General features: G+C 35.6%; 1 protein-coding gene across 2 annotated transcripts in view; it reads right to left on the bottom strand.

Moving 5' to 3' along the window:
• Positions 1-573: 573 nt before the first annotated feature.
• IFT57 (intraflagellar transport 57) overlaps positions 574-15,854 on the bottom strand; it is a 66,492-nt gene continuing 51,211 nt past the window's right edge. The window contains exons 7-11 of one of the 2 annotated variants that reach the window (XM_036851060.1): positions 6,767-6,838; positions 5,836-5,967; positions 4,283-4,345; positions 2,401-2,467; positions 984-1,388 (exon numbers count right to left, since the gene is read on the bottom strand). In XM_036851060.1, the coding sequence (XP_036706955.1) occupies positions 1,210-1,388; positions 2,401-2,467; positions 4,283-4,345; positions 5,836-5,967; positions 6,767-6,838 (513 nt within the window). In that variant the 3' untranslated portion in view covers positions 984-1,209. Of the gene's footprint in view, positions 1,389-2,400; positions 2,468-4,282; positions 4,346-5,835; positions 5,968-6,766; positions 6,839-15,854 lie in introns of both variants that reach the window. The other variant, XM_036851062.1, reaches the window with a different exon arrangement.

Here is a 15,854-nt window from a genome sequence, read left to right as displayed (position 1 = left end):
TAATAGTTTACACATACTGATTTTCTTCTATCTAAACTCAATCTTGAACTAGAGAGAGTATGAAGGAAAGAAAAAGATTTATGTGTGTGAGGGTATATATCTAGAAAGTAATGGCTAAAAAAAGAAATTGGGGTGGGGATAAAATATTAAGATAAAAATGAGAAAGGGATTTTATTATTTTTGTTGTATATATATGTATTCTTATCAAAATTTATCACTAGATAAATTTATTTTCCCCCTTCTTTTCAAAAAATAAATGTGGACTATCTTGTGGTTTGAGTGCATCTCACCAGTTTCCCCCAGTTCCAAGTTTGGTCACTCTAATATTGCTTATTTCACCAATTTAGAAATCCCAGACTAGAAAGTTGCTCAGTAAGACGTGTAAGTAAAGATCACCAGTATCAGGAGGCGGATCTTGACATGACTTGCTGTCTCTCCTTCTGCTACAGCATGATTCCTTAGATAGCTGATACCACAGAAAAAAAGTAGAACTGAGAAATGTATATACATTTTCATCACTATAGGAGCAAAGCCAAACACGACTGAAATGTTTATTTTTTATTAGGTGGCCTTAGATCATAGAAGATATCAAATCAGTTTAGTCATGAAATGCTCGTGATAAATAGTAAACTTCAAATGTTAATAAAGATACTGAAGATTTTTCTGAGGCTTTCTTTTTAAAAAATGTAATTTTAGGTAACCAGAAAGCTGAGGCAAGGGTAGTTTGGGTTCTTGGAAAGAATCCGCAGCCATCACTGGCTGCCTCTGGGTGCAGAAGTACTTGTGATCACTGTGTGTGGATCCAGTGGAAGGGGCCAGGCTTATGTCAAAGGTCCATGTGCTGACAGCAGCGGCAGCACCTGCAGAAAGCACGGGTCCTACACATTCTGCATCATGTACCTCTTCCTCAAATGCACGGAACCATAAGGACAGTGAGCCACCAGGTGGGGGCTTTCACATATGTAATGATTAGTGAAAGCTTCTTTGACAGTGAGAATTTTTCATTACTTTATTATATTCAATTGAAAGGCTTTGACCATCCATAATCTTCATTGTATGTATACACACATACAATATGTGTGTATATATGTAAAAAATACCCGTTCAACATGCTTTAAAAGGAATAACTGTGTTTTGAAGTCTATGCAACATGAAATATGATTTGATATAAAAAAAACAACTAATCAGAAGCATGCGAAACGATATGTTTTAATAAGAGCCTATTGCAGATTCTGGAATGATTGTGGCATGCATGTCCCTGGTCATGTTGGACTTCTCCTTCAGTTTTGACTGGAGTAATGTGTGTTCCACAACACCGATTCTAATGTCCATCTGAATAGTTTCTTGCTTCAGCTTCGTTAAACTCTGTTTAATCTTCACCAAAGGAGCTGCAGAATGAAAATAACATGGAATAAAAATATTCATTTGGAGTATCAGTGTATTACAGAATGGTATGACATTTTCCTCACTTTGTCTTAAGCCAAAAATGGGGTTAAAAACACAGCCAACAATTTACTGACATTCACACAGTTTTGCTGTGGCATTTTAAACACCTGAGATTTCTAGGCTGGGAAATGATGCAGCATTTGATGTACTGAGGCTGAACCTCCTTTCTTTTCTAGAGGAAGAGTTGCTAAAGGTGTGTTTAAGAATGTCTTCAATATTTTTTAAGGGGCTAGTATATTTATCTAAAGGAAAAGGGGATACAATGGAAGAAAAAGAGAAGGAAGAACTACCTTTAAGACATAGCTAATGGCTCATTCAAACATACTGCAAACCCCCTATACATCACCTTCTGAAAGATCACTCAGTATATTCCACTGGAACTCTAGAAAATCTTTCTAGAGCAACGAAGGGCCTTAGGCAATCACCACTAGGCCATGTCAAAGTAACTAGCTCACAACAGAGGACGATTACTGCAGGATTATTAATTCTTCTCTATTTGACCCTTGCCCAGTCAGGTCTACCAGGAAAGAGGGGAAAAAAAGGTCATCACATCACCACCTTTGTGCTGTTTGGGCATACACTTAGTGCTTTTTTTGTACATAAAATGGAATAATGAAGCTCATTTGATGAAAACGGAACAAAATATTATTTTTTTAAACTGGCATAACAAAGTGCATATTTAACTATCTCCTACTCTATTTCTGAATTAATATAGTTTGAATTTTTTAAAAAATCCTAAATGACAGTAAAAACATTATGACTCTTCTCAGCTCATTTATAAGGAAAACAGTATACTGATTATCAGACCTCATTTTTGCACCATGTACCTCCCCTTCAAACAAATTCATTTTAAAAAGCAGACTTCCTATTTATTAATACCTCTTTTAAAAATAGATTTCTTAAAGACATATTCTTCTTTTACTCATTTTCTTCTTAAAATGAGTGTGTACTTACCACCATCAGTCATACTGCTGCCTTTTTCTTCCATTTCTTGTTTTACCTTTTCTAGCTCTTCTGTAACCTTTCATTGAAAACAAAAGTTTTCATGAGCACTGGATTTTAATAAACTTTCAAAATTTTTGTATGATGTATTAAAAAATTAATTCAGATATAATACATACATAAAGGGATACAAAGATATTAGCAGTATTCTGGACATAATTTGAATAATAAAGTGTGCAGATATGCAAAGCTTTTTATCTTCTGAGAGTGCTCCTATTGTTAAACTTCACCAAATTATTTTTTTAATTGACTGTCCTCAGGTTGGGTAACATGATAGATAAAAACGATCTAAGTTGTTTTTTTAGGCATCAGGCACTCAAGCTTTGCAGTTATCTCTTAGCATCTACCATGCCAGTCTCTAATGATCAGTTATTCATTAAAACAGCACAAACATCCTAAAAAGATTTTAAATTTCTAGAAGTTTACTACGTATCTTTCTTAATATTACAGTTTTATAAGAGAATATGCCACCTTTCCCTCTATAGGACACTAAAAATAACATTTACACCATATGGCTATATATAAAAATATTCTAACTGCTTTATCCAAACCATGAACTCCAAGAGGCACACTGTGCTGTGATATTGGCTCTAATCTGTACTCTATATCATACTCAAAATTGTACTACTATAGCCTCTATAAAATTCCAAACTAGCATAAATATAGGTAGAAAATATCATCTTTTAAAAATTGAAAAATTTTGATATGATCTAGAACGAAACCATATTTATTGTAACTTAGTAGCCTTTATTTTTATCATGCTGGTGAGTAAAAACTTCCTTGGGAATAAAGTGCTCATCCAAGTAAAAGCAAATTAACTTTTTTTCAGGCACCTGAAATGTTACAACTGGGGATAACTACATACTCCAAAAGAACTAAATGGTTCCCTGGACTCCCTTCAAGTGTTAATTTACCTAACATAAGTGAGCACTTCTGTATAATGTTTTATCTGCCTAGAAGCACCACAGGGTTAGAGTCTAAATATTTCTAAAGTTATATTTTTAGTATTTTAAAATAACTATTTACTCCTCAAATAATCTCCATAAAAGAAGCTTAATTCTATTATACAGAAAAGTTTGTGACAATTATACTTGATTGTATCCAAAGATAATCTTGGACTTTAGTCCCATATTGGCTACTGACCTTGTTGTAAGGCTTTTTTTCCTCTCAGCTCGTCAGTGAAAAATGGGAGTATATATTATTAATATACATATATAAATATACATAGGTAAGACCTAATATATAATATGTATGTATTACTAATATAATTCATGTAGTATGTTATATGTTAGGTCTTACATCTCCTGCAAGATGATGAAAATAAATACACTATATGTAAATATTCCGTAAGTTTTTAGAAGGGAAGGGTTACAAGCCCACTCCCATTTGTGGACAGAGGAAATACGCAGGATCACACACAAGTTACCAACAACGATCACTAAAAACAAAATCTTATATCTTAAAGACTAACATTAAAATTTATTATAAGACATTTAAGTCAATGCTTTACTACTCTTCTATATATTAACTACAATTATTATGTTTTAAAAAAGATTAAGGAAGATTAAAATGTGCTAATATTATCAGCATGTGTTATGTTACATTAGTAAAACAACCTTCAGCATTTTGTGGAAACAAGTAGTATATAAATAGGTAATTGATTCACTGATAAGACAATTTAGGGATTTTCTCCTAAAGGAAAGGATTTAAGAGCCACAGGAGGCAATCACTAGAGTAAAACAACCCACGGCCATAGTCAGATTAACCATCCATGGCTCTGAACCATGTACACCCGCTGACAGGTGAGAATCTGGCTGGAGCACACAGTATGTACCTCGGACAGGAGTCTGGTCCTTTCAGTTACTCCGCCGTTTCCCTGCTGGTAACGCTCCCTTGCCTGAGGGAGAAAACATGTGTTTAATGGCAAGTTCAAAACAGAAGCAGATGACTAAATATGACCTCTTTGTGTTTGTAATTCCTGCATACCATTTTATGACAACGCCCCTCCTTGTTTGTGAATACTATTGTGAAAAGTGACATTTTAACGGTAGCTATTTTATGTCCCTCATAGGCACCATGTATTTAACAAAAGCACTATACAACGATGAACTACCTTAACCTTCATATAATAATTGTGTAACTCACAGGGGCACGGTTCACAATAAAAACTGTCCTCAGCCGTTCCTAAACAGTTTAGACAATGGCTCATGGTCGATCTAATCTGCGTGCTATGCAGAGAAAACATGTTCTAAAAAATCAATCATAATAGAGCATCAGAATCCGTAATTAATAAGGATTAACAAGCAGTATGACAATATGGAATATGTTCTTGGGAATGAACTTAATCAATTATTTAATATCATTGTTTGAGAGATACAGGGTGGATTTAATCAGAGACTTTTTATAGCATTTTAAAAGTAAAAACATTTGCAAATAGACGTGTATATGTGTGAATAACTAATTAAACAAATAATAAAACAGTGAAGGTTACTTTCTGCTTGGTTTTTGAGAACTTCTGAAAGTATGGAAGTATCTCAGGTTTATTTCCATTTTTTTCTCCTTCTAACCTTGTCTGCTGAAAGAAAAAAATATGCCTTCAACTGACATTTGCAGTTGTTGAGGAAGACATTAATAGTCTTCCTCAACATCAGGAAAGGGGGGCAAAGTCACAAAGGAAAGCCTTTAGATCCCTACTGTTGGAACAAAAGCACTGTTGCTCTGAAAGGCTGAAGGTTTTATTTTATTTTGGTTGAATTTCTAAAACTTTGAAAAGATTAAAAAATTTGCTCATTTAATTAATTAAACTGGTTGTCTTCGAACGTGTCTTGCTTTCATATTACTTATTATTGTGGTTTGTAAGCCACAATGGCAAGGATGTCTTTTCCCCCTGACACATGTAAATGCACACTATTCCACTTCCTCCTACTCAGACAGTAAATTAACAGCAGACTTAGAAACAAAACCAGGTGTCCTGACACTCTGTTCCTGTTCTAAGCCATGTTTCTCAGCAATATGACTTCTTTTACTTAAATCAAATGAAGAAATATATTTAAAGACTTCTAGGAGATAATTTCTATCACATGTAAAATGGAGATGACAAGTTGTATTTGCTTCCTAAAGTGGGCAGAGAATCAATGTGCTGCTGTTTGTGAAAAGTATTTCATGATTCTCAAATGAGAGGTCCTGTGTCGGGACTTCCCTGGAGGTCCAGTGATTAAGATTCTGCCTTCCAGTGCAGGAGGCGTGGGTTCAATCCCTGGTTGGGGAAATCAGATCCCACATGCAGTGGGGTGAGGCCAAAAACTTAAAAAAAAAAAAAGTGCTGTGTCAAGTTTAGGGATTAGGGTCATTAATTGGAATGAACCCTGGATATCATTCCTCAGTTACCTCACTCAGCTGGGCTTGAGCTGCACGATATTCCTGAATCAAGTGCTGAAGCTGATTGTTGATGTACTTTTCTCGGCTGCCAATCTTCTCCAGAGTCCTGCTAATTTCATTATGAAGTTTGTCCAAAAATCCCTAGAAATATTATGAAATTTTAGTAGACAGAGAATTCACAAATATATTTTTCAAAAGTAGTTTTAAATGGGTTAAATCTCCCTCAATTCATCTCACAAATTCTCAACCACCAATGAAAAAGAAGATAGTTTGAAATTTTCAGCAACGAAAAAGTCTGTAATGAAAATTATTTTAGTCACACTTTGCAGAATGTTAAAATAAAAAAGCACCTGGTAGTGTAGGTCAACTTATTTGTCCTTACGCAAATCTAAAATATATGTGAGTGGAATGTGCTTTATATAAAGTTCACCATCAAAGTAGGTAAGGGAATAACACGATTTTCCTATAGCACAATTCAAAGATGACTGGAATATTCCAGTTAGAAGTAGATCATTAAACTTCTAGCTCTAGTCTGGGACCCAAAACTTCTTACTCCAGCGTTGCTTCTTTGTGGTATTCTCCAAAAGTCCCTATTTCTGGCAGGGCAGCAAGCCTGGGAAGCTGTAGGTTCTAGGCGTTGCTGGCCTGGTGCTGTTATCCCCTGAGATTCAGAGAGGAAAGAATGATGAAATGATTCTAATACGCCTACCTAGATATCTAGAGTATGTAATATACTAGGTATATATCATATTGCTTTTATATAGTTACCTTTCTTTAGTTGGTTTAAGTGTTAGGGCTGTTGAAACATAAGATGGTACATTCAATCAGGAAACTCCTCAAGGGCAGGGATTGGGTCTTTCTTCCTTTCATGTTCTCCCTTAATAGGTATTACACAGATGAGAAAATGCACTCCTGTACTCATCTGAAGTAATTCACATACCTTGGTCTCCTTTAGAGCAGATTCAATTCCACTTTTGTGTTGGTGCATTTGGTCAACATGGATTCTCCAATCCTACAGGCATAACAGCGTATAGGAACAAGTAAAAAATATTACATTTCCTTCTTTCCACTACTTTTTTGAAGTTGTATCCTTTATTTTAATTACTTTGGTTGCTGCCCTATTTCAGGTGGGAGAGTCCTATATATAGCTTGCAATCAGATTGTAAAGAAATGTGTGTACAGCACTTTAGGATAAAAGGTTCTAAATAAATCTAAATTATTTTATGTGTTCACAGAGTGATGTCTCACAATTTGAATGTAAATTATCCCTGCACTGCTGGTGGTTAATAGTTATGACTACCCATCAAAATGAAAAAAATTCTAATTGCTAGAAAAGAAATACCTGTTTAAACGGTAACAATTATGTTTGCCAGAAGCAACTCTGGAATCAAGTAACATGTATCAAATATTAGCTTGCCCCTTGAAATTGAAGTGGGATGCTTCTTCAGACTTTGGAATCTCTTTCTTAAGAAAGGAAGTCTGTAATGGTAGAGTTCATATATTTGAGATGTACTGTACTACCGCTAGACCGCTCTGAATCTGTGTGCATATGTGAACTCTCTAATCCAACATTTTAATTTCCTACAAGGGCTCCTCAAAATGTTCTGGTTTACATTACTAAAGGTAACAATTTTAAGACTTGAGAAATACTCATCAGAAGAGAAAAAATGTTAAGGTGAGTTGGAGTAAGTGATGGAGCCAGGATATCCCTCAATCACACATATCTGCTTGCATGCCCTGACGCTCCACTTTGCTATCTACACTATTTTGTGAAGGAAAAACTATTTTGTGAATAATCCCATTCTACCGACTTCTTAACTTTGAAACGTGGGCCAGTGACCATAGGGTAAAAAAATCCTTGGGTACTTCACGCATACCAATTATAAAATTACATTACAGCTGCAAAGAACCTCAAAGAATATCTAGCCTGACCTTCATCATTGCAGAGATAGGCAGAGGCCCAGCGACAGAATGGGGCACACCCAAGGCCACGGAGGTGGTGGTGCACCTGGATCAGAAGACAAATGCACTAATTCCCATGCAGTACCTCTTGGCAGTTCAGAGTTAATAAAAGGAGGAATTGGCCGCTTGACACCAGTGAAAGTGCTAGAGCACTCAACGGTACTAATTATTAGAGAAATGCAAATGAAAACTACAATGAGGTATCACCTCACACTGGTCAGAATGGCCATCATCAAAAAATCTACAAATAATAAATACTGAGAGGGTGTGGAGAAAAAGGAACCCTCCTACACTGCTGGTGGGAATGTAAATTGGTATAGCCACTGTGGAGAATAGTATGGAGGTTCCTTAAAAAACAAAAATTTGAGCTACCATGATTTACACTTTTGATTCAGATACTTATTAATATTTTTCTTTAAAAAGTGATTTGTATGTGGATATTTTTGACATATTACTGTAATTATTTACTCATTATTTATTCAATATCCATTGCAATCTAATAATACTTACATAGTCATTATCCTCCTGAATATGTATATTTTAATTTATCCTATGTTATTCTTGGTTAGTTTTGTAATGAATATATATTTTATTAATTTGTTAAAAATTAGAATTAGCTTTATTTTATCCATATGCTCTTATTATTTTGCCATTTTATTTATTTACCTCTGATTTCACTTATATCAATTTCTTCCTTCTCTGAATTGATCTATTTATTTTACATCACTTTTTTATAAATGAGTATTAAATTCATTTTAAGATATGTAAAAAATAAATAAATAAATAAAAAGAAAGTGCTAGAGCAGAGAACAAACAGCACTTTCCTTTGTCCTTAAGCATTTTTCTGTCTCATGAACGGAAAAGTATCTCAGAACACAGAGCGTGGAAAGGACCTTGAAGATCATCTACTCATCCGTCTAACAGTCGTCTAGAGCAAGGCGTTCATTTTACAGTTGAGGGCACTGCTCACCACCTGTGACCACGGCTAGACAGACGCGGCCAGGAAACAGGCCCTCCAGCTCAGCCAGTCAATACTGCAACAGGAAGGAGAAGCAACTGGCTGGCCTCCTGCAACTAGACCTAATATGGTTAAGCTTCAAAATGGAAACCTGCTTAAGCCCAAGCAAGCATCTTTATGAAAGATAATGAACCTAGCAAGTATCATTATATTAATTTTTTAAAGAAGTATTCATCCTGCCTGATTCCAAAAAGAATTTTAGAAGCTTAATAAACACCAAACTCAAGTATTCCTATCGGTCTCTGTCTCCGTCAATAGATATATATGTATATGTGTGTATATATACATATATAAATGTATAAACATACACGTATATATATCTATACATACATTATATATATATAGTTTTAAAATTTACTGTAATTGATGTGTTTAAAATAGTTTGTGTTCTGCTTTTTCTACCCAGCATTATTTTCTATCCAGCAAATGTAAAAAAATATATTTTTTTCATGTTTTGATATTCAAAGTATTTTGAGAGAAGAAAACATGCCTGACTCATCTAAGAAGTATAACTATGATAACTTACATTGATGTTAAGCTCCACGGAGGAGCTGGCATTTCAGTGGCACCTTGAAGCATGAGTAGCATTTCAACACACTGGCAAGGAGGGGGAGAGTAAGGGTATTTTAGGCTGAGGGAGTAACAAGAACAAAGAAAAACAGGAAAGTGTATAGAGAACAGGCAGCCCAGGCTGGCTAGAAGATAACACAAAAAGTTCTTGGTGTGGAGTGTGGAAGGTGAATTACAAGGAAACAAAGCTGGAGAGGTAGGTTGAATTAGATCAAGGGCTTTAATTAAGGAGTGTGGATTTCATCTTGTAGATAACGGAGAGTTATCAATGACTTTTGGTTTCAGTTTTAAAGACAAGTCTGTGTTTTGAGAAAGTAACAGAGTGAGGGACTGATTAGAAAGGCAAGAGACTGAAGACAGGTAGCAGACCAGTTAGGAGGTTGTGTCACCGTCCACCTGACAGATTAGCAGGGGATGGAAGGGAAGGGATGGATTCGAGGGACATTGCAGACACAGATTAGCAGCACTTGATTACTGACTAAGGGGAAGTGAGGGGTGGCTGAAGTGGAGGTGGGCCAGTAGAGAGAAGATGTTTGTAAGGTTTCCAGTCTGAGGAACTGAGAGGATAGTAATATCACAGTGTGACAAGAACAGAGTAGATTTCAGGGAGTCTGAATTATTGAGGAATTTGGTTTTGGACTTTTTAATTTGATAAGCCACTGGAACACTGTGTATTCTTATTGTCTTTTAAAGTGGAAAGCTAGTAATGATTTATAATTACCCATCAGGCAAATCTGAATGTTTGTTTTATTAAAATCTTCTAAGTGGACACATTTCCTGATGTACAGCTATTTTTATAGAAGCCTTAAAAGTGTTCTTACCCTTTAACCCAGCAATTTCACCTCTATAAATTATTTCCAAGGAAATAATTGGGGATACACACAAAGATCAATGTATAAGTTCTGTGTAAAACAGCAGAAGACTCTCTAAATATCTAACAGTAGAGGACAATTTCAACTAATTTTGTAATGTTCATTTCACCCCTAAAAATAATGCGGTATGATACCGTTTTTACAAAGCTCAAAGCAAAACTCAAGGATACACACTATTTGGAGATACACACATATGTGAAAACACACACACACACAAACAAAAACACGAAGAAGAAGAGGCAGCAGCAGCTAATGACAGTACACAAACCAGGGGACAGTGGCTACCTATAGGTGGGAAGGGGCAGCCGCAGAGCAGCACGTAGATAACTTCCAGGATGTTGTAATGGTCTAGTTCTCAAGTTGGGTAGTGGTGTCATAAGTGATCGCTTTATTACTGGATTTTAGAATTCTATATGATTGCATATTAAATACATTAATATTGTATATTGAAATGTTAAATTCATGTTCCCAAAAATATTTCATAGTCAGAAAAAATGCATGTTGACAGCATACAGTAATGTGGAAAAACACTGCCAAAGAGTATACTCATTAGTTGTCCAATTTAGTAAAAATTAATATTTGTGTATATCTGTATGTGTGTATCAACACAGGGATTTGAATACTGGTGTTTTTAATTTCTTCCTCATCCTAACAACATTTTCCAAATTTCCTATAAGAGAATTTTGTCACTCTTAATCATCAGGGGAAAAAATGTCAAAAACTTTCTGGGTGCCCAAGACGTTTCCAAAAGGGGTTTAATATAGTTATAATAGAGAACATAAATGACTGTACTTGTAACAGTTTAAAGACATGAATACACAGCTTTTAAAAAACTGCAACTGAGATGGTTAAAAACTTTATAAACGTTTGTGGTAAGAATGGAGACTATAGGTTTTAATGATATGTAAGGATTTGATCCTCCAAATAAATAACAGTAAAAGGAACTGTTAAACAATAATAGCTATTCTTAAACAAGAGAGAATCCATTGGGTTACAATGCACTTTTAAACATCTTTCCTTACTTGAGACTCACAAAGGTTTGGAGCACTAAGTAGATATTCTCATCCCTTCTTGTTCACCACTATCCTTCCCTGTAAGAGGGTTATGTGACTTGCTGGCTGGTTGTGGGAGGACTGCACCTCACTGCTCCAGTGATGCTGGCCTTGGCCATGTGCTTCTCTTTGGCCAGTAGAATGATGATGGACACGGCCTATGCCAGGACTGTGCAGAAGCTGTAAGAGGTATCCACCAGCTCTCTTGCCCTTTCTTTCAGCCATGATAATAGGCATGCCCCACAGAGGGGTTTATCCTTTAGGTCTGAGAATATGAAACATGGAGCATAGCTGGAATAGAGCCACAGCTGTGCCACACCTCGGCAGATGTGTATCTTGAGTGAGAATAAATGCATGCTATTCTTATTGTAAACCACTGTGATTTGGGGGTGGTTTGTGATACCAAGAAACTGACTATATATACATAATTTATAGGGACAAAAAAGAATCAGATAGGTTAAATGACCTTTCCAAAGTTTTATGTCTGGGAAGTGGAAAGCACTCCACACCAGTGCTTTTCCCACATATTATATGCTGCTTTTCTTTGTGATAAAATGAACTACCAAAGAGTATCTAAGGTAAACCAAGAATTCTTTTTGTTACATATCAAGTGAAACCACATGGGCCACTGGAGGTTACTAGTCACCCATTCCGAAGTGCTCTACGTATGTCTATTAAGCATCATTTCTGATCTCTGTTGAAGTTGAGCTTTTCGCCTAATCTAGCACATTTCCTCTCTATGGAAATGAGAAGACTAATAATGAAACAGAATATCATTTCTTTAGACTTTCTATTTTTAAAAATCCTTTCATATACAATCTCATGTGTAATTCTCTCTGTCACCTGTGAGGTAGATGGCAAAGGTATTGTTGAACTATAACTCCCCTCCTGGCTCCAAATTCTTTAGCACCAAATTATATATCTCCCTTTTTTCAGAAACTGGAGAATTGTGATGACATCTCTGCAGATGGTGATTCACAGTATACCGTAAAATCACAACATATGAGATCTTGTTGCAGAAGTTAAGGTGACTGGAAGACTATACGGATCTCTGGGTTTTCCTTCAACACAACAGCACCTCAACAATTTCCTTTGCGGACACAGAGACATTTTGTTTCTTTGCCTGGATCTCCAGCTCGGTGCTTAAAGTGCCTCTCTGAAACTGCAGGGGAAAGACAGACTGAAACATGAGCTAAGCATGGCAAATGGAACTTCTATCTGTGTATAAGTTACACTAATTTACAACTTGTGAAATGTCAAACTCTCAGTTTTTTTTCACCCAAGTTTGAGCTTCTTTACGTGTGGAGAGGCAGAGTGCCAAAGGACTCTTTTTTTTTTTTTTTTTTTTTTTTTTTTTTTATTCACACACACACACACTGTATTTTATTTTTACAAGACATAAATAGACTGACACCAAGCATTGTACATGGATGACCACAACATAAGCAACAATGATTGCAATTACCAAACATGAAACACACTCATACTATGTCATAATATTGACATTCAGTCCAGTAATCCTCCACTGTAACAGCTCCTTTACTTTGCAGTGAAAATTGATTTGTATATTCTTTGCCTCTGAGTCCTTGTGGGATTTTTTTTTTTTTTTTAAATTCAGACAGAAAGTCACAAAAATTATACTCATCCTCATCAGTTCACTCAGTCCCATGTAATTAATTTTTTTTTCATCTTGATCTTTTGTTAGCACTTTTATGAGTTCATCAGTTTTTCATTAGAGTTCTGAAAATGCTTATTCATTCAGTTCAGCAGTACAGTCAGTTACCAGAAACCTGTACTTGTCAGAGTCTTTTCCATGAATTTCTTGAAGATGAAACCCTTTTATAGGAACATATTTGCAAAATCATCAGAGTACACCCAGAACTGTCTGTAAATGACAAAAGACTTAAAAATGACCACGGTTAAAGATTTGATGAAAGTTCATAATAATGCAGTTGACAAGAAAATTAGTTATTTCTGAGATATACATTTTAAAGTAATAACTAGGATTATTACTTATAACATTATACCAGAACATATAAGATTTTAGAAATTTCATGTAATGTCTGAAACATTTATATTAACATATTTCCATACATATTTCCATACAAATACAAATATAAGATTTTTAGAAATTTCATGTAATGTCTGAAACATTTATATTAACATATTTCCATACAAATAACCCAATGAAAGTTTAGTATTAGTTGTTTTGTTTGTTTTTTTATACTGCAGGTTCTTATTAGGCATCAGTTTCATACACATCAGTGTATACATGTCAATCCCAATTGCCCAATCCAGCACACCACCATCCCCACCTCACCGCAGTTTTCCCCCCTTGGTGTCCATATGACCATTCTCTACATTTGTGTCTCAACTTCTGCCCTGCAAACTGGCTCATCTGTACCATTTTTCTAGGTTCCGCATACATGCATTAATATACGATATTTGTTTTTCTCTTTCTGACTTACTTCACTCTGTATGACAGTCTCTAGATCCATCCATGTCTCAACAAATGACTCAATTTCGTTCCTTTTTATGGCTGAGTAATATTCCATTGTATATATGTACCACAACTTCTTTATCCATTCGTCTGTTGATGGGCATTTAGGTTGCTTCCATGACCTGGCTATTGTAAATAGTGCTGCAATGAACATTCGGGTGCATGTGTCTTTTTGAATTACGGTTTTCTCTGGGTATATGCCCAGTAGTGGGATTGCTGGGTCATATGGTAATTCCATTTTTAGTTTTTTAAGGAACCTCCATACTGTTCTCCATAGTGGCTGTATCAATTTACATTCCCACCAACAGTGCAAGAGGGTTCCCTTTTCTCCACACCCTCTCCAGCATTTGTTGTTTGTAGATTTTCTGATGATGCCCATTCTAACAGGAGTGAGGTGATACCTCATTGTAGTTTTGATTTGCATTTCTCTAATAATTAGTGATGTTGAGCATCTTTTCATGTGCTTCGTGGCCATCTGTATGTCTTCTTTGGAGAAATGTCTATTTAGGTCTTCTGCCCATTTTTGGATTGGGGTGTTTGTTTCTTTGATATTGAGCTGAATGAGCTGTTTATATATTTTGGAGATTAATCCTTTGTCCGTTGATTCATTTGCAAATATTTTCTCCCATTCTGAGGGTTGTCTTTTCGTCTTGTTTATGGTTTCCTTTGCTGTGCAAAAGCTTTGAAGTTTCATTAGGTCCCATTTGTTTATTTTTGTTTTTATTTCCATTACTCTAGGAGGTGGATCAAAAAAGATCTTGCTGTGATTTATGTCAAAGAGTGTTCTTCCTATGTTTTCCTCTAAGAGTTTTATAGTGTCCAGTCTTATATTTAGGTCTCTAATCCATTTTGAGTTTATTTTTGTGTATGGTGTTAGGGAGTATTCTAATTTCATTCTTTACATGTAGCTGTCCAGTTTTCCCAGCACCACTTATTGAAGAGACTGTCTTTTCTCCATTGTATATCTTTGCCTCCTTTGTCATAGATTAGTTGACCATAGGTGCGTGGGTTAATCTCTGGGCTTTCTATCTTGTTCCATTGATCTATGTTTCTGTTTTTGTGCCAGTACCATACTGTCTTGATTACTGTAGCTTTGTAGTATAGTCTGAAGTCAGGGAGTCTGATTCCTCCAGCTCCATTTTTTTGCCTCAAGACTGCTTTGGCTATTCGGGGTCTTTTGTGCCTCCATACAAATTTTAAGATGATTTGTTCTAGCTCCGTAAAAAATGCCATTGGTAATTTGATAGGGATTGCATTGAATCTGTAGATTGCTTTGGGTAGTATACTCATTTTCACAATGTTGATTCTTCCAATCCAAGAACATGGTATATCTCTCCATCTGTTGGTATCATCTTTAATTTCTTTCATCAGTGTCTTATAGTTTTCTGCATACAGGTCTTTCGTCTCCCTAGGTAGGTTTATTCCTAGGTATTTTATTCTTTTTGTTGCAATGGTAAATGGGAGTGTTTCCATAATTTCTCTTTCAGATTTTTCATCATTAGTGTATAGGAATGCAAGAGATTTCTGTGCATTAATTTTGTATCCTGCAACTTTACCATATTCATTAATCAGCTCTAGCAGTTTTCTGGTGGCAGTTTTAGGATTCTCTATGTATAGTATCATGTCATCCGCAAACAGTGACAGTTTTACTTCTTCTTTTCCAATTTGTATTCCTTTTATTTCTTTTTCTTCTCTGATTGCCGTGGCTAGGACTTCCAGAACTATGTTGAATAATAGTGGTGAGAGTGGACATCCTTGTCTCGTTCCTGATCTTAGAGGAAATGCTTTCAGTTTTTCACCATTGAGAATGATGTTTGCTGTGGGTTTGTCATATATGGCCTTTATTATGTTGAGGTAGGTTCCCTCTATGCCCACTTTCTGGAGAGTTTTTATCAGAAATGGGTGTTGAATTTTGTCAAAAGCTTTTTCTGCATCTATTGAGATGATCATATGGTTTTTATTCTTCAATTTGTTAATATGGTGTATCACATTGATTGATTTGCGTATATTGAAGAATCCTTGCATCCCTGGGATAAATCCCACTTGATCGTGGT

The sequence above is a fragment of the Balaenoptera musculus genome, chromosome 4, assembly GCF_009873245.2.
Source record: "Balaenoptera musculus isolate JJ_BM4_2016_0621 chromosome 4, mBalMus1.pri.v3, whole genome shotgun sequence".
NCBI classification, from domain to species: domain Eukaryota; kingdom Metazoa; phylum Chordata; class Mammalia; order Artiodactyla; family Balaenopteridae; genus Balaenoptera; species Balaenoptera musculus.
The sequence above is the reverse complement of the archived record's forward strand: the minus strand, read 5'-3'. Positions and strand labels throughout refer to the sequence as shown.